The sequence below is a fragment of the Lygodium microphyllum genome, chromosome 8 (assembly GCF_053477565.2).
Source record: "Lygodium microphyllum isolate KBCC chromosome 8, Lygodium_microphyllum_v1.1.10, whole genome shotgun sequence".
In the NCBI taxonomy this organism is placed as follows: Eukaryota; Viridiplantae; Streptophyta; class Polypodiopsida; order Schizaeales; family Lygodiaceae; genus Lygodium; species Lygodium microphyllum.
Genome location: NC_141142.1, coordinates 69212087 through 69236568, shown reverse-complemented (window position 1 = coordinate 69236568; position 24482 = coordinate 69212087). Strand labels below are relative to the sequence as shown.

Sequence of the window (24482 nt, the reverse complement as noted above, 5' to 3'; positions counted from 1 at the left end):
TGCACACTATGGAGTTGATTGTCGAATGCCTTTACCACCCAATAATAACTAAAACACCACTCAATTACATAAAATTGGAAGAGAACTTGATTACACTCTTGGTTGGGACTACTGACACATGACAACAAGAAGTAACTAATGATGAAAATTTTGGTATGCCCATTTCTTTACATGCTTTATTGAAGATGAAAGTTTTGTGCATAATTTGAATGTGACTATTTTGCATGATGATGGAAGTTCTCATAATTTTATTTTGAAAATTTTGATTAAGAGCTTGAAAGTAGAAACTAGTCCTTCATTGTATAAGGTTAAAGTTGCAATTCAAGAAATAAGGTACAATGCTACAAGGGAAATTTAGGGGTTAGAAATTTATATGGAAAAATATAAAGAAAAATGCGATTTCTTAGTTTCACTTCTCTAATCATAAAACGTTATACATGGTATACCTTTCAGAGTTCAATTTAATCCTGATATTGATTACCATAATGTGGGAACTCTTCGCTTGACTGGAAGACCCACGGACCGCTTATTGCTCACGCGTTTCAAGTCGAATGCTAATGGCTACCTCTCACATAGCCTTGTGCATCCTCTACTCTACGAGTGTAGTGAGCTTACCTCCATGCCCGATCAAGTACCCTTCTCTCTTGAACCTTTTGGTAGCTCTACGATCCAAGATGCGAGCTCAAGCAAGCTCAATCCTCCACCCTCAAGCTCCATGCTCCATAGCCGCATGAGACAAGAAGAAGAAGAAGAAGAAGAAGAAGAAGAAGAAGAAGAAGAGAGGAGAAGACGGAGAGCTTCTCCACCAAAGTCCCTTACCCTCACACACACACTCCGTCACTCTCTTATACTCCCTTACTCCTGCCTCAAGCATAAGCAAGAACAACAAGAAGAGAAGAAGAAAAAGAGAGCTACTTTTTGCCACACACCAAGAATGAGCTTCTCTATTCACTTTTTGGCTTTTATACGTGCCCTACTCCCTTTTGGGCACCCATCCTCTTTTCTACATGACTAGCCATCTTGCCTAAGTCCTCTTTTCCTATTCCCTTCTACTTATAATGTCCCTTCACCTATGCCCATCTACACTTTTACAAAAATTTAGGGGTGCTTTTGCATTTTAAAATGCACCTTTTCCCTTTTACATTTGCCTTGAACTTTTAATGCTGCCCTTGTGCTTTTGGCCTTTTCTCCTCCTATTCCTTTCGTCAGGCCACCTTTTTCATATTTTTGAATTTTCTTTTGATTAATTTCTCTATTTTGCATTTGGGTTAACATTACCCCCTCCTAGTTGAGTGCCAGTCCCATGGCACTTGTGGACTGTTGTTGATGAGGGCTCTGATAGTTGAAGGGTTGCCATGTGGATCAATGATGGAGCCTTGCGAGGATTCATTGTGGAGAAGAAGCATTTCAAAATGGTGGAGGTTGTGGAGGCTAAGAGTGGATTGAGCAGGTAACAGGGCCTCTAAAGTCGGTGATTGATTGTGGGGTATTGGATTTACCTGAAAAGGAAAAGAAGGCACACTGCCTAGGGGGTGTGCCTACCTTACCCTACAATGCCTTATGTCTATGCTAGTGGAACTAGGAGTTGGGTCAAGCCCGAGGTGTTATCCCACACTTAAGGACCCAGCTCATGCATAGAGAAGGTGTAGTGGGTGTAACTTAGGGAGACATGTCTAATGTGACCTCCTTAGGTGTGTCTTGCCCTTGATGTGCCCTAAGTGTGTGAAGTGGGGGAACAAAAGGGGCTCATCAACCGAGGCCACTGGAGGTGCCTAACTTGAGGACCCCTAGGTGCAGTGATTGTGCCACTCATCAAAAGTGAGATGTATTGCTTATTTTCTCTTTTGAATTTTCCTTTTCTCTACTCTTCTTGTCTTTTTTTCTCTTTTTATTTTTCGAAAGTATGTAAAGAACTAGTCTTTGTATTCATAGTCGTGGGAGGAAGAAGTTGGGGGCTTGAGGGACTTGCTAAGAAAGTTATTACTTTGCGTGTAGTCCTTTAGATTCATACAGACATTTAGAGGATATTTAGAGGAATTTTGGATAAGAATGGATGATTACATCTAGTGAATCAGCTTCAATATCTTCTAGTAGAGCCATGCAAAAGATGGAAGAAGTATGGCTAGCTCGCATCATGAGTCTAGTCATTACACAAATTTCTATGCCCGCGTTCAAGCTAAAAAAGAGGGGTGGTAGGAGATATTTCTAAGTGATAGGATCATGTGTGAGTAGCACCCTAAGTAACCTAAGGTAATTGCAAGTTATAATGAAGGCTGGATTAGGGCAAGATGACAACTCACTAAGGAAGTGGGAGATGGAGGGCCTACGGTCATCTACAGAAAATGTGAGGTCTTCTTCTAGTTTAGTGGCATTTACATTATATATTTTGGGGAAGTCATATAAGCCATGGATGCCAAAATTGAAATTTACTCCTGTCCTTCTTGGATATGGCATGTAGGTTGGGTTATCTCTCTCGTAGGGTAGGGTGCTGCAAAAAGACATCCATGCATCCATATTTGCATCCCAAATTCTTCTCCTCAACTTGGGATGTGCTTCATAACCATTCACACTCTTGGGCACTTCCATGACCTTATCTTTCCAATAGTTTGGTGATTCTATCCTCCATGGTGTTGAGTTCCTTTCTCTTTCTTCGTTCCATTGATCCCCAAGTCTTTTGCCCATGTTTATCACCTCTTCCACCACTCTAGGGGATAGCACTCAGCTCATCTTGCATGTGGGAATCAGAAGGTAAACTCAAAGGGTTGGCATTTATTTTGCCACTATTCCCACACTGCGAGTTCCATGTTCCAATTTACAAGAAAGCACTCTTTCCTCTATGGGTAGGGACTTTTGAAACTGCTAGAGGTTGCGCCCTTAGCCTTCTTTGTGCCTACTCCAACATCTTCTCTCTCTTCTTTCTAACTTCAACTTTCCCTTTTAGAGTTGGATCTTCTTGTGGAACTTCTTGTTGTGCTTCTGATCGTGGAGGGCTTGGTTGTGGGACTTGTTCTTCTTCTTGTTGTCCCACCTCAAAATCTGGCCCTCCTTTAGTAGGTGGCACTTGTTGCTCTTCTCCTCTTGTTGGCTCCAGTGGTCTTTGTTCCTCCTTATACCCTAGCAATTCTACTTCTTGAGCCATCAACCTTGCCCTTAGCGAGTATTCTCTTTGCTCTTGCTGGCTTAGATTGGTTTGTGCTTCTTGTGTTCGGGCGCACAAGCCATGCCTTATAGCTCTATGAGCAATCTCTAACTTCTTCTTCAAGACTTTTGTGGCCTTCTCCTCTTTTGGTTGTGTGAGATCTAGAATGGTGTTGAGGAAAGCACATTGCTAGTCCACCATTCTTGTCTCCACCCTTTGCCTTGCTCTTTGCTAGTACTCTCTCGTTTTTTGCATGGGCTAGACGGCTTGCCAAGTCCTTCACTCTTTCCTCACTCTTAGCTACCCATTCTTTAGCTCTTTACTTCATTTCTTCTAGACTTTCATTTTTGCCTTTGGACTGAAGCCACAATTTTTGACTCATGCTCTTTCCACATTTGGGTAGCTTTTTCTTTCTCCTCTTCCAAGTGCTTCATCTCTCCTTTCAACCTTTCTTGCTCTTCCACCATTGACAATAGCTTATTCTCCATTTCTTTATGGTGCTTTTCCTCTTCATTAGCTTTTGAGGTATCTTCTGCTCCGCAAGCCTATTTGTTACCTCCGCTATCCTTTCCAACTACTCTCTTAATTCCTCCTATTGCATGATAAGGAGCTTACACTCTCTTCATAGCCCTATCAACTCTTGTCTTTCCTCCTCAAACCTTTCTTGCCACCACAATTGTCTTTTTTTTCCTTGGCCTTGAGTTCTTCCTTCAGCTCATATATCTCCTTTTGATACCCTACTACTTGGTGCATCCTCTCCAAATGGAATGTTGTTGAGGCTTCCTTTTTAGCCTCTAACTCAACCACCACATCTATCTTCTTTTCTTCCTTTGTTTTTTCCAGTTGTGCGAGGAGCTTTTTAACATACTCATCGTACCCCATCAAGGTGGCATTGCTATAGGCATTGACGTTATTGATGCCTCTACTTTCTGCTTCTTCGGATCTTGCTGTGATTTGGCATTTGAGATGCTGGTCTCTTCATTCCCATCGTTGAAGCTCCTCCACTTAAGTCCGGAGCTATTTATTACACTCTACCCACTAGATACTGCACCCAGGCCATTAGATTGCTTTCATTCACTATGTTTGTGGTGCGTTTTGTGCGGTCATTGTAGTTGCAATTGGGACCACAAGAACTAGTGGGATCGGATGTAGCAAGCCCTTGCCTTTTCCTTGCTATATCACTACTGCCTTGGCACTGGTGCTTGGACCTTCATCTATCAATGGGGTCATGGCCACTAACTCCTCCTCCCTGGCATGCCATTCTATTGACATCATGCAAATATCCTTCACAGTGTCTTCCTCCTCTTCCATGTGTAGCCTTTTTGCTTCTTCGTCCAATTTCCTCACCCTCTCTTCTTCGGCCCTTTTTGACTTGACTCTTCTTATGCCTTTTGTAGCCTAGCATTTTCTTTTCTCATCATCCTCTCCTTGGTTTCCTCTTGCTTCTTCATAGGAATCTTAATCTGCAGCTTCTTTGACCCTCCTCGGCTAGGTGTTATCCCTTGTTCCTATTCTCTCACTTAACTGATCCTACTTGTGGAGTGATGATCTCTTAGGGGTCTCCCCCACTTCCTCTTCACCTTCCACCTCTCCCACCGCCTCTTGGATGAAAGCAATTAGTACCCCACCAAACCCTATAGTCGAAGCTTTGGATGTAGGTGTTATGTGATCAGATTCGGAGGTGTGGCAGCCGAGACTCACCATTTACCGATTTCTTGTTGTGGATAGGCTAGTGCCTTGGTTGAAGATTTGATGGTTCTCTAGACATAATCATTCAAGTTGACTTCCTCTAGGGCTCCTATCATGACACTTTCAGGCATAAACACTTGGATTCTCGTCATGAGCATGTTGTACCTATGACTGGAGAAGAGTGCATGCACCATTTTTGCTTGTAGCTGGATGGTAGTGTCGGGAATATTTGCTAAGTTGATTCCATTATTAGTGTGTACCCTTGATTTTGTCATCTTCAACATATTGTAGATATCTCTCTTTTTTCTTTTTCCTTGGCAATCCCAATGCTTTCTCTACTAGTTCGGGCCTTAGTGCAACTTCGACCTTCCTAGGAGAGCCTCCTCACCTAACAGTCATGGTGCCGCTGCCCTTGCTTGCATCGAAGGTTCTCAAGAATTCCATGCATCTGCTGTGGTTGATTTCTTGACTAGCTTTCTCCATGTATTTGTAAAGGTTGTATTGGTCAATCATCCTCTTCACCACATCTTTAACATTTATTGGTTCCCTCAGGTTGTCGATGCTATGGTACTTGAGTTGGTTGAAGACTCTTGTCTCGATAGCCAACTAATACCTACTATGCTCTTCTTTCGAGAATGGAATTTGTGCTACCATTTTGGATTCCTGCCAAGATACTACGGCTTCTATTAGTTCGCTTGTGAGGCCATTTTTCAATGTGAAGGTAAAAAGACTACAACTTTACGCAATGAAATAAAGGAACCTCAAAAATAGAATGGAATTTTTGCTTCAAATAGTCCGTAAATTCTAAGCAAGCATTTCTTGAATATTCTTCTTAGGTGTAAAGTCTCTTTATCCATCTTTTTACTTTCACGTTTCAATTTTAAAGTAATTTTCATATTTTCTTTCCCTTTTTATGCTTTTATTATTCATGTTCCTCTAAGGTTAGGTTTTCTTTTCCACCTTATCCTATCCCCCCTGGGAATGATGCAAATCCTTCCTAGGATTGGAGGATGAAGGGTTAAGGGCGTTAAACGCATGAGTGTGATGTTGTTACTTGTTTATGAGCCAAGTGTAAAATTGCAGATTGTACTCTAAGGTAGCATGATGATCCATGACTTGAGGTAGGTCAGGACACCAATTAGGAAGTCACCAGAGTTGATCTAGCTAGCAATGTGTAGTTCTTCCTCACTCAGGATGCAATCCAAGTAAGGATGGGCAATAACATGATGGTTTAAGGATAGACTATGGGTGATGGCCAATACTCTAAATGAGGTAGGAGCCACATAAGTTGGATCATACTCCATGGTTTTGATGGCACGTCTTTGCTTAGCATTGGTCATGATTTGGCGACCCTCTTGGTCCCATTGGAGATGGAGTGCATACCATTTTTGTAGAAAAGAAGAGTTAGAGGAGTTGGCTAGTGTTTTTAGCTCTTCTAGTTCTTGATTGGTTGCAGAGACTTTACTCTTGCTATAGGATGTGATCAATTGTTGTTTGCAAGCTTGCTCTCAAGAAATTCCATTGGCAATCAACTCCTCACCTACCATAGGGACTTTAACAAACATGAATTCCAAATCTTCCTAGGTGCATGGCAACATGTATACTTTCGTTGCTAAAGGCTTGTCGAGGAGACCTAAGTCCAACCGGTCATAGCTTTTAGCAAGCATGGTGAAGGTGGCATCCAAGCATCAAATTCATGTTACCAAGTCATCCCTTGTGTTCTCAGCTAGATCAGAGGCAAAGGTAATAATGGATCTCCATTCATAAGAGGGTCTAAGGCCTGTCGAAGGAGGTTGGATTTTGATGGCTAGATAACTTAGCCATTGGTGGCTATTGCTTTGGCTGATCCTTAGGGCACGTGTTAGCCACTTGTGGGATAGACATGGTTTGCAGTGCATATGTTGTGCTGCTTGTTGCTTGTGAAGCCATTGGGACACTAATAGCATTAGGTTGAGTTGATCGCAGTATTGGTTGAAAGACTTGTGGAGGTTTTATGGGTTTTGGAAGCTTTTGGCTCAAGTGGCTTGTCCATGTTCTAGGTGGCTCACAAGGTCTTAGAGATAGGCTAGCAGTAGACGGCTAAGGGGCACGTATGCCCCTCGTGGGCTTAGGAAACCAAATCCAGTTGTTGCCTTCATAATAGCCTTGGGCACGCAACTAGGCTTTAGGCACCCATCACTTGTGGCTTGGCCGTTCGTTTGGTTCTATAGTGCCAACTGTGTCTCCTATTTTAGGTGTGATATTTTGGGATGATGGACTAGTGAGGGTTGGCTTTTGGTGGTTGTGGATGTCATTTGGGCACCCATTGGAGCTGTGGCAATGTGGGCTTGTTTGTATTTTCTTTGGGTTGTGGTTGATCAGGCTTGGCAGGAGGGGACAATTCACAACCCCCCTCCTTAGATTTTGGAGCTGTGGTAATGTGGGCTTGTTTGTATTTTCTTTGGGTTGTGGTTGGTTAGGCTTGGCAAGGAGGGACAAGTCACAACCCCCCTCCTTAGATTTTCGCTAGGTACTTATATTGGTGGCATTGCATGCTTAGGTGGGGCCACATTGCCCTTGTTCTAAAAGCCATCACTATTCGCACATTGCCAATGGCAAAGTGAATGCACTATGAGTCGTAGTCAACATTGCAATCTGTTTACTTTTTGAATGCATGTCCGAACGTAATTCCTTACCAATAGCCTTAGAGTTAGGCAATGCACACAAAATTATAGGTAGGCTTTTGGTCTCAATAGGACCACTATTTTGCACTTCCCCAGTAGTGAGTAGGATTGTCCCTCAAATGGGTCGAGTTTTGCATTGGTGGGCTGCAATTGGGACTGTCCAATTAGAGCCTAATGCTCATGGGTAAGGATGTTGAAGTCAACTCCCTCATCGATAAGCACATCAAAGGTGTGCATTTTTTGAGCAATGGCTGTGATCTGCAAGTAAGTAGGTTCCATTGCTTCCTCTTATGTATCCTCGATTTTTGTGATGATGGCTACTCTCACATTAACAGGTGGTTGCATAATTGGCGGCTCATGCAATGGATGTGTTGGAGGGTAGTATTTCTTGAGGCGACTTCCGTTAAAAAAGCCTATGCCCTCTCCCTCTAATGTCTCGAGCTCTACATTTTCGGTTCAACTAATGTCGTAGACTTTGAAAGGCCCTAATCCTCTGAATTTTATCTTTTGCTTACGACCCTTCACTAAGTATAGTAACACTAGGTTGCCTTGCTCGAAGTCACATTGTTTGACATGCTTGTCAAACCAAATCTTGCTTCATGCCTTCTCATAGATTAGCATATGAGTAGCTAAAAGTTGTATTTCAGAGAGACATTCTAGCTCCACTAGGTGTTTTGTCCATGCCTCCTTTCCATCCCATCTTTCTTGCATTGCTACTCTTAGACTAGGAATGAAAAACTCTACTGGCAGGATCGCTTCAGTCCCATAGGTTAGCTTGAAGGCTATTTTTCTAACCACCTGTGGGTATGGTAATCTCCTCGATAAACGGGAATGCATAGCATCATGGCCAAATCGACTGTAGTTGGCCCAAGGTCTAGATCTAGGATCCACACTTGGCCAAGAGATGGTTCCCTCCTCTGCAACACATGCATTGCATGTCATGTCGAGTAGGTCTTCTTATCATCTCTTGGAGCTTGGCCAGCACTAGATTTACATTTGCCAATTCTTGGCTTGAGTCAATACTCTTTCTTTTCTCTTGGTTATTCTGGCTAGATTTTTGGCTAACAGTTGTAGCTCTCTCTGAGGTTCTAGAGGTTGCACTATCTTGGCTTGTGGCCATCAAGTCTCTCTCCTTGAGCATGTCGTCCACACGTATGGCTTCTTCAAATACCCTAGCTAGCACGTCCATTTTTGTAGGTTTGATTTGCTCACCAAGGCCTTGTAAAGCTCTTCACTTATAATTCCACTCATGAATACGGTAGAGATTGCTTGCTCGCTAGGTCACTCTCTATGGTTGGGATTCTCTTAAAGAGACTTTGCACATGGGTGACATAATCTCAAATATCTTTCTTGCCTTTTTGATTGGCATTCATTAGTCAGAAAATAAGGTTATTTGAGTACCCTGCCTCAGCAAATCTCTTAATGAAGATACTCTTGAGATTGTCGAAGTTGTTTCATTTAGCACTATTTAGACTAGTATACTATGTTCATCTTTTATCCCCAAGGCAAAGATCAAAAGCTTGCGCACGTTGAGCATGGTCCATTAGGCCGTTTGCCTCACATACCTACTCGAACTGCTCTATGAAGCTATATGAGTTGTAATGGCTACCTCTCACATAGCCAATGCACACCCTCTATCCTACGAGTGTATTGAGCTTACCTCCATGCTTGATCAAGTACCCTTGTGTCTCAAATCTTTTGGTAGCTCCACGATCTAAGATGGGAGCTCAAGCAACCTCAATCCTCCACCTTCAAGCTCCATGCTCCATAACTACGTTAGACAAGAGATGAGACGAAGAAGAAACAAAGAAGAAGAAGAAGGGAGGAGAAGATAGAGAGCTTCTTCCCCACAGTTCCTCACCCTCACACACTCACTCTATAATGTTCCCATTACTTAGTTTATTTTAATGTGCCTACACATTCCAAGGAAAATCGATTTATGTTGCACAATTAAAATCAAAAGAAAACTAGCTCTAGTTATGATATTGACTCTCATTATGAAGATAATAATTATTATTAATGAGGTATTATATGCCAGTTCATGGAAGAAAGACTTGGGAGACCCTCCCAAGACTAGCTTGTTAAAATTATGTTTGTAATATAGAACAACAAAAAGAACTAGTCTAGTGGATGGCCACTTGGTAGTTAAGTGCACTTGGGCAATGACATTGCAGGGATGGGTGACCTCCCGAGAATATTTTCCTACAAGCTAGTGGGGGCTTCTTGTGCATAGCCAACGGTACCAACGAAGCCTATGTAACCTAGTGCCAAGTATGCCAAGGCCAAGATGCCAAGGTCTATGCCTTGATTGTTGTCTTGGTCATAAGCCTTAGAGTGATGGTCGCTTGATGATGCGCCACACATTGCTTACCTATATATTGGTAAATTTTTATATTCACGCTACAAAAATGGAGCTCCCTCTCTGATGTCATCGAAAAATACTAAAAAATCAAGCGTCCTCTCTTTTATCCCCCTACAAAACTATAAATTGAGGGGTTGGTGGTGACCAGAAAGGGGAACAAGAGCAATCTTGACGAGGGTAAGACGTCGATTAGGAAGGAGGAGACTCTATTCCGCGAGATGAAGAGACATCATTCCATTCAACCCAAGGAAGGAGATACACTGAAGGTCTCTTATCCTCTTCTACTCTAATCAGAGAAGATAATACATTGAAGAACTTTATCCTATACTATCAATTCGGTTAAAAGTCATACCTCTACTCTCGTTCCTATTCCATCCACTAAAGAGAGAGACATATTGCTCTCCATGAGGCAAGAAGAACCATCCGCAAGGCCTATGTCATTAAATCTCGCAATAACCATCATCATCATCATCGAGAGTCTTATACCTTTGCCAACCGGTATTACTGTCGTGTTCTTCTTCTTCTACGAATCACATTTCCGTCATGGCCTCGAAGAAAAAGAATTCAAAAGCAAAAATCGCGAATGACCCTACTAATGTGGAAGCAACAATTGGAGTTACGAGCACGGAAGTCACGACAGCGGATAACAACCCTTTACCAATTTCGATACCACATGTTTTTTTTCTAAAAATTTCTATCCCAATTCAATAGAAATAAGATAAGTCTCTTAAGAAATACTGCGATCTTAGAGTATTCACTTGGTAAATTATTAGAACATCTTATAGGCTAGAAACTGTTAGGGAAACTACGAAATTCTAGAACTCAAGAGAGATCATGAGAAATTTTTCAAGATGGATTTATTAAGAATGAACCTCGAAGAAATTAATCAAGGATATAGTTTAATCTAGAAGCTTTGATAGAAGATTTTAAGACTAGAAATATCTCTAAGTTAAATAAACCGACTTAAGGCCAAGAAACTTGGTTACAAGAATAAACCTTAAATTGGGAAGTTAGAGACCCAAAAATCTAGATACCCTTAGTTAAATTCCAAGGGGAAGAGTTCATTATGTGAAATTCAAGTATCGATTGCTACTAGATTAATCATCACTTGAAAATTGCATGATTGATTAAAGTCATAACTGCTTGAAGACATCAATCTTGTTTGTGATTTTCTAGATTAGATTCTGATTGAATTAAGTATTGGAACATATATAAATTGAGGAGCCCTATACCTCCCCCAAGGATAGGTACTGAATCCCCATACCAAGAGGGGATGATTTTATTGTTGTGGAAGCATGGACTGACTCCGGTGGCGAGAAGTCTCCTAGTAAGGATCATATTAAGTAGGAGGTGGTTAAGGTGCTAGGAGGGGGGCTCTAGCTTAGTAAATCCTTTATGGACCTATGAACGACTTGATCCCTTGTGGCCCAAGTTCTACTTGGGACACCTAAAAATGCTAGCTATAGGTGGATTTGATCTTGGTGATGTGCAGATATGTCGGATGAGATAGCACGTGAAATTGTAAATTTTCTCCTGTATGGGCGGGAGAACATACATTATGGAACATAATCAATGAATTTGTTTTATTTTGATTGTATGTCCATGAGTAAATGGTGCACAGATCGGATGTTGTATGCGTACGTAGCGAGCGCCGGAAGGTCCCTAAGAACAAAAGAACTCTACTTTTGCACAAAAAACAAGAGAGAAGACTTGCATGACATGAAGCAAAAGACTAATTGGGTACAATCTCCCCCCATGCCTTGTGTGAGCGCTCCACAAAGCATGTATTTGATATATTATTCATCTCCAAGCTCAAAAAATAGCCCAATTTACAATTAGCATGCTTTAGCTTTTGTTTGCTTTTGTCCCACTAAAGAATTAAAGCGATTGGGTACCCAAAGAGTCAGGTTGTGTCCAAATACAATATCCAATAACAAATATTTAAATCATGTGTCCATGCGCATAAAAAATAATAAATAAATATCAGGCGCCTCCATAAAAAGCGCGTCAAAATAAATATTGGCGCCATGCCTAAGATGCGCACCTATCAAAAATGATAATTTCTTCTAAATAACTTGAATACACGCTATTGCCCAGTGCTTCCCAACGCCATCGCTGCTTGCTGTACACATCAATTGAAGCATTCACAATTGTTTAGAAAATAATAAAATTAAACTGACAAAAGTGAATACCTAGCAGTCTTCAGCTACAAAATAAATAAATTGGTTAGAACTCAATCCTAACCTTAATTTATTATGAGTGCGCACTCTAAACTCATAAACGTTCATTAATTTAAATATGTATTTTACGGAATCACCCGCTATGGAATCACCCACTTGCACATTAAATTAACAAGACGCTCGAAAAGGACATGCGTCCCCATCGACTTTTCGCACAAGGAATCCACCTTGTGTATGAGCCCCGGCAATAAATATAATTTTACGAAATCCACCGCAAAACCTCACGGAATCCACCGTGGAATATGCCTGTTGGCATCATACCCCTGAGGTGGGATAGCAATTATCCTCAATTTCTATTAGCTCAATGTGGAGCCAGCAATGAAGGGTAAGCACTTAGGTCTCGAGCGTGCATCCATTGGGCCTCTTCAACATGATGATTTTTTAACTTAACCAAATATCTAGAATATCTACGACCAGTTTTAGTGGCCATAAAGTCAGTATCTAGAATAGTTTCAAGTTCAAGGATTTCAATTTCTTCTTCTAGCAAAGGAGGGTTTTCATAGACAGGATGTACAAGTAATTGGCCTCTAAAAGGTCGTAATAAACTAATATGAAAAGTGTTGTGGATTTTCTAGTGTTGTGGTAATTCTAGCTTAAATGCATTGTCATTGATTTTGTAAATGATCTTGAAAAGTCCATAAAATCTAAGAGCTAACTTTATAACAGGGTGTTTTTCAACACATTGTAATCTTCGCTTTTCAATACATAACCAAACATAATCATCAACTTTGAAACTCATAGCTTTTCTTTTCTTGTTGGCTTGTTTTGTATATGATTGCTGGGCTTTTGCAATCATATCTTTAACTAATAAAAAATAGTAGCATGCATGTTAGCAATATCATCAGCAGCTTGAACTTTGTTTGACAATGATGTAACAGGTGTAGGCAATCTATATCCATAAATAATTTCAAATGGTGCTTTCTGTGTAGCTGTATATGGTGTGTTATTGTATGCAAATTGAAGTAAATGTAAATGTGTATCCCATGTTTGTGGTTTTGAAATTGTGTGTGCATGTAAAAGATCTAAAATGGTACTGTTAGTAGCTTTTGTTTGGCCATTTGTTTCAGGATGAAATGCAGATGAAAAATCAATCTTTGTTCCTAAATTAAGCAAACAAAATAATCCAAAAATTATTGCAAAATCTAGAATCATGGTCAGAAATAATAACTTTTGGCAAACCATGATTAGTGAAAACAGTTTTCAAAAACAATTGAGCAGCTTGAGATGCAATTAATGTTTTCTTGCATGGAATGAAATATGCTTGTTTGCTAAACCTATCGACAATAGTCCAAATCATATCATGATTATCTTTAGTGTTAGGCAAACTAGTGATAAAATCCATTGAGATCTGTTCCCATGGTTGTTCTGGAATTGGTAAAGGCATTAATAAACCATATTGTTTACCATGGTGTCGTTTAACTCTTTGGCAAATTACACATTCAAATACAAAGTTAGATACTTCAGATTCCATGTGTGGCCAATAAAAATCTTCAATCAGTGTACACAAAGTAGAAATAATTCCTCTATGGCCTTGGTATGGGGAAAAATGAATTTCATGCAGAACAAATAATCGAAATGGAGCAGTTACACATAATCTTTTTTCGTAGAACATAAATCCATCAGCATAAGACAATGAATCAATTGGAATCCAGTTATTTGCAACTAATTTATTTCAACCAGCTTGAAAACTAGGGTCTTGGTCATAGGTATCTTTCATAGGGAGAAGAGAGTCAAAAGATATCACAGAGATATTATGAATAGTCGATCTTCTACTTAAAGCATCGTCAACAACATTCTCTTTTCCGGGTTGATATTGTATGAGTGGATAAAAACTTTGAATAAAAGCAGCCCATTTAATGTGTCGGTCAGATATTTGTGGTTGACTAAGGAGATGTTTAATGCTTTGTTGGTCAGTTTTGATCATGAATTCAGATCCCATTAAATAGTGTTTCCATTTTTTTTGTTCCGTCGTAGGTTTAAGAAGATCGCCTTCAGCCATTAAATCGTCCATATTTTGTTCCATCATCATGTAAAAATTCAAAAGACCTCACACTCTCATAATCCAATTAGCGGGATGAGCGTAGCTCAAAATCGGGAATACAAGGCTTATAGATTTTTGTTTGGTTTTCACGGTCTTCGACTTTTGCGGTTGCGGGATTTGTTGTCTTTGTAAAATCTGCGTATGACCTTCTGCGTGTGTTGAAACTGGTTCAGCAAGTCTGCATATGCGAACAGAGTCTTGCAGGGAACAACTTTGTAGTTCTGTGCTTCTACGTAGGAATAGTCCTTATGGGAGTTTTTGGAATAAGTCAGTTTTGATCTCTGCTGACTTGCAGGACTTGCAGAGTAGTGAAACTTGCAAGACTTGATAAACTTTGAAGATTAGTGACTTGTGGCTTATGTAACTAAGCTTCTCAATGACAGTCGACGAATTTTAGGGGGGAGCATTTGCTGCGCCGAAAATCACGGCGAAGATCTACTGATGCCGCCAATTTGACGATTTGAATTACTAAGCTTTTTTAAAAGCTTAGTTTTAAGCTTTAGCTTAAACTTTGAAGTTTTAGATATGAAGCTTATCTCTGTTCACTGTGAAAAAATGACTTGTTGAAGGAGATATTGACGTGGTCCTCCGCTTCCTCAGGCCGGTCCTTCGCGATCAGAGGCTGTAGACAGAGGTTTTTGACCGCCAGGAATCCACCTGTATCGACCGTTCGCGATGAAATTGACTGTAGAGCTCGATCGTTCCAGGAGCTTCGCCTTCGTACAAGATGGGTAGCGATTGGAAGCTTTTGATCTCAGCTTCGCTCTGATACCACTGGTGTATAGATTGGATGCTGTATGCTCGCGTAGTGAGCGCTGGAAGGTCCCCAAGAACAAAAGAACTCTACTTTTTGCACAAAACTCAAGGTAGAAAGCATGCACAACGTGAACAAGAGATCAATTGGATGCAATCTCCCCCCATGCCTTGTGTGAGCGCTCCACAAAGTATGTATTTTATGTATTAATTATCTTCAAGCTCAAATAATAGCCCAAATTACAAAATAGCACGCTTTTGGCTTTTGAGTTTGCTTTAGTGCCAAATAGAAATAAAGCTAATGGGCGGACACCCAAAGAGTCAGGCATACCCAATACAATGTCCAAATACAAATATCATAATCGTGCGCCCATGCGCATATAAAAATAATAAATAAATATCGAATGTCTTAATAAATAGGCGCGACAAAATATAGGCACCATGCCTAAGGTATGCGCGCCCATCAAAATATAAGTGATAACTCGAATACACGCTATCCTCCAATGCTTTCCTCCGCCACTGCTGCTATCTCTACACATCAACTGAAGCATTCACAATCGTTAGTAAAATAATACAATTAAACCGACAAAAGTGAATACCTAGCAGTCTTCAGCTACATAAATAAATAAATTGGTTAGAAATCAATCCTAACCTTAATTTATCATGAGTGCGAACTCTAAACTCATAAACGTTTATTAATTTAATATGTATTTTGCGGAACCACCCGCTATGGAATCACCCATGTACACACTAAATTAACGAAACGCCCGAAAAGGATAGGCGTCCCCATCGACTTCTCGCACAAAGAATCCACTTTGTGTATGAGCCCTGGTAATCAAAGTTTACGGAATCTACCATAAAGCCTCACGGAATCCACCGTGAAATATGCCTCATGGCATCAACTAATTCTTGTAGTAATTCCTTTCACACCAGATGTCGAAATCGTGAGAATTATGCCCATGAAGCCCGCAGAATTGCCAAAATGTTATGGCCTACCATAATCAACACAAATAGAAATTTGTTTGACACAAATCTACCATTGCAAACAACTTCCTGAACCAATTTACAATCGTATTAATAATTTAATCTTCAAGATTGATATGCAGACATATAATACATATTATAATAACTCACATAGCATTGTTGTCCTAAAAAATATCAATCAAATTACTCTCATCATGATCATTCTTGAACAGAAAACTTATCACAGACAATACTAATTTTTAGGAGACAAGTATAGAATTGAAGAATGAGACATAAGCGACCATGTGTGGGTGTTGTCCTCAAGATTTTTGCATTTTCCATCACAAAAAGATATGAAAAGATATAGCTGGAATACATATAACAGGCACCACCTTTCAGGTGACATCACATGACATTTCAAGGTCACTTTACACATGTTGACTGTAGGCACCTAGTGAAAAATACTAAGATGGATGATGCAATTTGAGCCCTAGTATCACCCATATAGCAAAGTTTCTAGATTCATATAAACATTGTTTTACGGATGATTATCCACTTGAGTTGAGTTCCCACCATCATGAGGAGAATTAGATCACAAAATCAAATTGTTTCCTAGTGTTACTCCATTGCACAAAGCTCCGTATAGGCACAATCCTTTGTATCATAAAGAATTTTAAAGACAAGTGATTGAATTATTAGATAAAGGTTTAATTCATCCTAGTTCTCCTCCTTTTGGTGCACCTATCTTGTTGGTTTGGTTGAAAAGAAAAATAAAACTTATAGGATATGCATTGGTTATAGAGCTTCAAATAAAGTCACTATTAAATATTGATATCCGATTTGTAGAGGTAATGATTTTCTTGATAAACTTAAAAAAGTCAAAATATTATTGATCCATTTTTTTTAATTTGGCAAAAATTTCAAAATAGTAACACCATTGTGTTTGATAATTACTCTTATGTAAATGAATTTTATATTATAAACACAAGTTGTGTGTTAAGGTACCTTTTTAGACATGTTTCTATGACTAAAATGCATAAACTTGCATATATGGGGGCGCATACAGGTATCCCATCTACCCTAGCTATATGCAAATAGTATTTTTATTGGCTAAGAAATTTCAAGAAAATGATCTAGTTTGGTTAAGAATTGAAAAGAGAAGGCTTCAATCTATTGAAAAGCATCCGACAATTAAGTTAATGAGAATGCATTTAGACTAGGTATTTCTCCTCATCAGCAAACACATAATTCTTTGATATGATCAGTTTGTTGAAGCCATTCAAGGGAAAGCTCAAGTTGAGATCAATGGTTCAAGTCCTTCATCTGCACATTTTGCATGGGTTCTTGAGGTGGGCAGCAAGGACAAGTTGATCAAATTTTATGTCTGCGGACACTTTTTCTTATGGTCCTATGTTTGCCACATTCGATCATGCTCCTAAGCTTTTGATAATGTGAATTCAACCTTACTCTATCCTCCTCCTCCTCTCTCTTTATAAACATAATATATATATATATATATATATATATACATAGAGAGAGAGAGAGAGAGAAGATAAAGAAGAAGAGAGAGAAAAAGGAAAGGAAGAGGGGGAAAAAGAAAAGAAGAGAGGAGAAAAAGAAAAAATGAAGAGGAGAGAGGAAAAAGATGGGGAAAGAAAAATTTCGTTTTATGAAAATTTTACTATTCTGGGCAAAAAAAAGTTTGTAATGGGGAGAGGTCCCGCCTTCTTTTAATTTTAAAAAACATTTCTTTTCATGCTGCGAAAGAGGGTTCTTGGTGAACGAAAAATTTTGAGGGATAATACCAGCACCAGTGATAGGGCGCAGCAGCAGGTTTCAGGGACTGCATGGCGGTGCTGGTGGTGGAAGCTTGCAACGTAGAGAGCCTCCTTCCTGCTTCTCTTTCTCCTTCGTCGTCTTCTTCTTCTTCGTCGTCTTCTTCTTCTTCTTCTTCTGCTGCTGCAGCGGCTTCTGCTTCTGCTTCTGCATTCATCATCTTCTTGTCGATAATTCCCAGCTGCTTGATCCAGCGTTTTCATCCTATCTCGTTCTAATCTTCTCTTGCATACAGTTTCTTGATCTTTCAAGCCTGCTTCCCTCCCTCCATCATCTCCCCCCCCCCCCCTCCCTCTCTCTCTCTCTCTTCCTTTCTTTCTTGAATCGTTTTGCCCTTGCAGGTGCTCTCGTTGGTCTGCAGCTGCCGACGCCAGATGCAGAGCCCCAAGCCTGCCGTGCCCGTGGCCCTAGTGCCGCAGAATGGAGCTCTCGTCGCCACCACGCCCGCCGTCCTTTACCAAGACAAGGCGCCTGGCGGTCGCATTTCCCCCACCACCGGCCATGCCGCCCCCTCCGCTGTCCCCAATGGCTCCTCCAAGCCGCTCAACGAGAAAGCCGAGGCCTTCGCCGAGGCACACCGTGGCCGCGTTGAAGCCGAGGCCCATGCCTACCGAGAAGCCGAGTCAAGAAAGGTTGAAGCTCGCGCGCAGAAAAACCTGGTAAATATATATTGTCATGCCGCGTTCAAGAAACCCTAGCTTTGTAGTTCTCTTCGTCCTGTCGATCAATCTTGCTTGATTTTTTGCATGCATTTGCGGCTTTCGCAGTTGCAATTTTGCTTAGTTGAAGCATTTAACCCGAGCTGTTTTGCTTAATTGAAGCATTCCGGCATGCATAACTTAGACATTCAGGTTTTCGTGTATTCATGCACAAACGGGGGTATGCACTCATAGTAGGTAGCTGAATTGGCCACATCAAGGACTAGGATAGGTGAAAATTTCGATCAAATGTTCAAAAACTATCTAGAAAAGGATTATTTTGCAAATCTTGCTAGCTCTACACTCTGCATAGCCTATCTTGCAATAGCGTATTGGTGCTCTAAACTTCTGCTTTCTTTATCAGGCCAAAGCAGAGAGGCAGAAGCTTCATGACGAGTCCAGAGCCTTGGAGGCAAAACAGCGAGAAGAGCAGAGGGCAGAGCAAGTTATTCGCAATGCTGCGGTTCGTATTTTCGCGTTGTATTGCTAATCCAAGTACCCGGATTTAATGATGGAGGGACATTGAACTGAAAGAAATACGAAATAGCAGGTGAAGGCAGAAAAGATCCTGGCGAAGGCCCGGGAAGACGCAGCCAAGATCAATTCAAGAGCGCAAGAAGAGACGGAGAAAGCTATAGCGGATGCGTACACGAGAGCAGAGAGGGTCTGTTTCCCAATTCCTTTCTCTATTTATTTAAAAGAATGCAACTCTGCCTGTACGTTGTCGCACAAATGTGCAAGTGTTCCATTGGATTGCTGACTGCCCTCGACTATTGACCACGGGCTGAATTACCTTCATTACCTTAGGGCAATCGGGAGAGCTTTAATGCATAATTATAGCTTCATGATTGTGAGTCTTATTCGCACATCAATGAATTAGCGTTGTAGCAATTTGATCTCTCAAATCATGTGGCTATGCCTCTCGGTGAACACGTTCTCTTCAAGCCACTATGTGCACATATAAGCCTTGACATGAGATGGGCAAGGTGCATCCTATATGGGTGGCTAGTGGAAAATTTAACTTTAAGCACTTTTGGTGACACTCAACCTTATCACTTGAATAAGAAGTGGATCTTGGAAATGAAGCAAGATGTTTAGTAGAGAATGAACACGTATGTCTTTTCTTCTCTAGTTCTCATATGGGTTGCTTATCCCTACATTCTAATAAAATTTTGCTATTGCTAGATTCATCTAATATGCTTATGTAATCTTAAGTGATACCTCAAGATGCTAGTAGCAATGAAGAGGATGACATGCAAGCGCTTATTAGATTAGGTTGCTCATGTCTCTTTACACACTCAAAACATGAAAGAATTCAAGGTAAGTATTTTGTAGAGTTAACTTCAAAAGTGTTTATGCCAAGAATATTGTGCCACACTAGGAGAAGAGATAACTTCAACACAAAGAAGGGAGGATTTCCCACAACAAAAGCAACTCCTTAACGACACACTCTTTCTTTAATTTTCCTATTCTTGCTAATCACTCATCCCTTTATCCAAGATAAGCATGAGTTACCTCGTTACAATCCCCATTTTGCATAGCATTCTCTTGCCATTGTAGGAAATATTGAGAAAAGGTTCATGCAAGATTTGAAGAGGTGGCCTAGTTGAGGTTAAAAGTGAAGATGGAGCTCTACTAGATTAGGATGCTAATCTAAGATAAGTGAAGCAAGGGTTTCCACATGTCATGTTTGGAGGGGTGGAGATAATTGAGCTCTTGAGCATGATTAACCTCTCATAAGGGAGGCTTACTTAGGCAAATACATGATGTGCCTACAACAAATATGTTTTGAACATGCATAGGTCAAAAGTCCATGATGTACTGTCATTCTTTAAGCTTTTTTGAATGGAGCCATTGATTTTCATTGAATATTTTCAAGCTTGGTGATGAGATATTAAGATAACATGACACTTTTTAGGTGCTTTTGAACTTTAGTATGATGACATTTTCTATTGAGGACAAATAGTTTATGTGTTTGCATCTACTATGAGTTGTTTTGGACCTTGAAGTTTCCCTTCCCATACTAGTTTTTTGCAAGGCATTGGTTTTTCCATTGCATAAGGCAATCCATATATCTAAAAAATGGTTTCACATGTTAAAGGAGATCTTATGTGTATTGGTTGCTTCACCTGTTCCTTGGGACTAACAAGGGATAATATGGGAATATCCTCTTGTTGTCCATCAACTATGCCTTTTGACCTAATCTTAGGCCTTTGACGAACCCTTTATGGACCTAATCTTAGGCATTTGACAAACCCTTTATAGACCTAATCTTAGGCATTTGATTAATGCGTTGTCCATCGACTATGCCTTTTGACCCAATCTTAGGCCTTTGACTAATGCGTTGTTCATTGACTATGCCTTACGACCTCATCTTAGGCCTTTGACTAACCCTTTGTGGACAAACCTTGTGCATGAACCCTTATATTTTCATGCATTGGATTCTCACCAATGTTTGCATTTATCAAGTTGACATTCTTACTTTTGTCTCATCCACATTGGAGAAACCATCTTCAATGGAGGAAATCAACACACAAGTGCACCTATGCCTCAATCTCAAGAAATGATATACATAAAAAATGTGGGTGCTGATGAAACTGCCCATTCTACCATGTCACAAATTAATTGTGCTTTCACAAGATCATTGGATATTGAGATCAACATTTGAAATTCTCGTGGGGCTTTCAATGCACATGAACTTGGAGAGAATTTGCCTAGAGTCAACCACTTGGAAAGCATGATATATGGTGGATGATATTAACAAATCCCTCTAGGTGAACCAATATTATCTAATTTACCCTAGAGTTTGGTGTGTTGAATTAGACATGTAGGAGTAAAATGGGTAATGAAGGAGCAATTCTTTCTTGAGGGTGATGACTAGGTCAACATAGATTGATGGTTGCAAGACAGAGGCAAATTTATGCTCGAGGATGCTCTAGCATTTTGTACCTTGAGGTGTAGTGTTACCTCATGGTCATCCTATAGAGGATACTCTCTCATGACAACATTCAAATGGTTGGCATGTCATTTTCAACTTAGAGGACACTTTCAACATTCAATGCTACATTGTTTTAGGGGCGAGAGGTCCAAACTAACCTAGACCCTCCCTAGAATCTTACCACAACCTACGTGGCAAAAGGAACATCAAGAGGACAAAACTCATCATGAAGCTATGCGGGTGTCCCTTCGTCAGTTGATGATTTAAAACCTTCAATCTCAATTATTTGTAGGAATTTCCTAGATCTTGCAACTTTTTAAATAAAAATTTAATATCTCAACTACGAATGTGCAAATTTGGAAAGTTTTATTTCAAATTTAGCAATTCACTTTGTATCGAACTTTTCTTGCATTTTTGAGGGGTCATGTAACTATTGAATTAACCCTTAATTTTGCAAATCAAAAAGTTCAATGATTGTTCAATGATAAACTTAGAGACATTTTTGAATCAAATTATATATGTTTGTCATTTTTATAACTAAAAGGTTTGAAGAAGCTTCTTCTTTGAAGTTTGAAGGTTTTTTCTAAGTCTTTTCCATTCACATTAAACCTCTGTTTTTCGTGAACACTGCTTTGAAGTTCTCTTCCGTAGTTTTTCGTGAACTCTGATGCAATTCAATTAAGTTCAATCAAACATTACAGAGCTCCGTCCGATTCTCAGCTGCTATCATTTTCTTCAGAAGGCACTCAATTTTTGCCACAAGGGGTTCTATTTGTTTGAAGGTTATAGTGGATCTGCATTAGTAGGCCTTCTTAAACTGTGTCTTGTGAAACAGTGGAAGGCAGAGATCGAGGAGACGAAGAAAAAAGAGCTGGCCGAGATAACAGATCGTGTACAGCATATGGTGGCTGTCGGTGAGCTCCCTGCCCAGGAGCACAGAGGCGTCGTTCAAAGAATGAAGGCAAGTTTTGTATGCCACACCTAACCTATTATTACAGCTCAATCTTGTCCCTGCATCAGCTGACCACAGATCAAATGCCTTTCTAAGTTATTCCCGTGCTATTCTTCTTTGTGAGTGCTGCTGTGACCAAAGTGACCCTTTCTATTACAAGATACCTTGTAAGCATGAACATCACTCAAATTAACACGAATCTATGAAAACGATCCAATCCTTTGTAATCATAGACTTGCACTTCTGGTCTCGACCTTGTAAGCATGTTGCCTATACAATTAGCAAGACCTTATGAAAAGATAGCACGTTTGACACACATTTGGATTTAACTTCATTAACGTCATTATCCAACATTAAGGTAGATTTGCATTTTAAAAAATTGGGACAGACAGGAAATTCAAATATTAAGCTCGATTTTGTTCAACTAGGTGTGTTTGTGTTTCCATAATGATTCTCATATTATTCTCTATATGGTAACTATTCTAACAAGAATTAGTTTTGTAAATAATTCATATCCATCACTAATAATAGATGGATGCCTATCTTCTCCTACACATTGTTGTGCCCAGTTATTAATATATACACTAGACCCACATCTTCTTGCCTAAAATACTTTCCAACAAGAGTAAATGAAGGTTTGAATCTATTCTCTATATATTATTTTTGAGCTTTGGATTGAGCACCTTGAAGTAATGAGAAAGCCCCCAAGCTTGCGTGGCAAAAGGAGGGTTTCAATGCACAAAAAAGGAAAAGATCTTTTGTGAAAGCTAAGCATAATGTTTTGGCATAATTTTTTTTATTTTTGGACATTATTTAGAGCTTTGGCTCTAAGACCTCAAGCCAATAAGAAAGCCCTTGAGCTTATGTGGTAGGAGGGGTTTGTTATATAACAAAGGAAGAGGTCTTTCTTGAAGGCTGAGTGGACATGGTTGTTCAATTTCATCATTGCAAATCTCTCTCTCTCTCTCTCTCTCTCTCTCCCCATATACATAATGTTTTCACTTCTCACTCACTTACTCTCTCCTACACACACACACACACACACACACGTGCGTGTGCGCTCTTACACATACTCTCTGTCTCTCTCTCATACATAATTCATTTAATGAGTCTCAAAGGCAAAATGGGAGATAATACATAGGTATAATTACATCAACTTTAACAAATAGACACATTTCTTATTAACTCACTTTGGTGTCTATGATCTAGCATATGTCTTTCATTTTATTTCAAGCTAGAAAAGGAAAGCTAATGCTCATCAATAATCATATCTTGCTACTATATTATTTTAGCTATAGGTTCGGAAAGCCCCGAACTTTCAGAGGGTTTCCTTAACCTACCCCCTTTTCCAAACCTTCTTTTTTCAATCAAAACCTTCTTCCCTCCTTTCTTTCTCAAGTGCAATATCTCATTTTCTCTTTCCCTTCTCTTTTTTCATTAAAGCCTCCCTCCCCCCCCCCCTTGCTACTATATTATTTTAGCTATAGGTTCGGAAAGCCCCGAACCTCCAGAGGGTTTCCTGAACCTACCCCCTTTTCCAAACCTCCTTTTTTCAATCAAAATCCCCTTCCCTCCTCTCTTTCTCAAGTGCAATATCTCATTTTCTCTTTTCCTTCTCTTTTTTCATTGAAGCCTCCCCCCCCCACCTCCTCCCCCCCCCCCCCCCCTAACTTCTCTTTTTTAAATTAAAACCCCTTCCCCTCTCTCTCACTTATAATCTCTCTCTTTCTTTTCCCCATCCTCTTTTTAATTAAATTCTTTCCCCTTTCCTCCTCTTTCTCTCTCTCTCTCTCTCTCTCTCATGTGTAGGGTCTAGGTTCTCTCTCTCTCTCTCTCTCTCTCTCTCCTTTAATTAAATCGAACTTTTTAAATCAAAAGTTTTATTTCTTTCTCTCTCTTAGGATTAAACTTTTTAATTTAAACTTTTCTTTGGCTTTTTGAACCTACCCCCTTTTCCAAACCTCCCTTTTTCAATCAAAACCCCCTTTCCTCCTCTCTTTTTCATGTGCAATATCTCATTTTCTATTTCCCTTTTCTTTTTTCATTAAAGCCTTCTCCTCGCCCTCCCTTTTTAAAATTAAAACCCCTTCCTCTCTCTCACTTATAATCTCTCTCTTTCTTTTTCCCATCCTCTTTTTAATTAAATTCTTCTCCCCTCCCCCCTCTCTCTCTCATGTGTAGGGCCTAGGTTTTCTCTTTCTCTCTCTC

General features: G+C 40.0%; 1 protein-coding gene across 1 annotated transcript; it reads left to right on the top strand.

Moving 5' to 3' along the window:
• Nucleotides 1-17625: 17625 nt before the first annotated feature.
• Nucleotides 17626-22575, top strand: LOC148032426 (uncharacterized). Its single transcript, XM_087684091.1, has 5 exons — nucleotides 17626-17727; nucleotides 18028-18345; nucleotides 18749-18847; nucleotides 18935-19048; nucleotides 22158-22575. Exons 1-5 carry the CDS (start codon nucleotides 17698-17700, stop codon nucleotides 22305-22307), a joined length of 711 nt encoding a protein of 236 aa, XP_087540217.1. The 5' UTR covers nucleotides 17626-17697; the 3' UTR covers nucleotides 22308-22575.
• Nucleotides 22576-24482: the final 1907 nt, after the last annotated feature.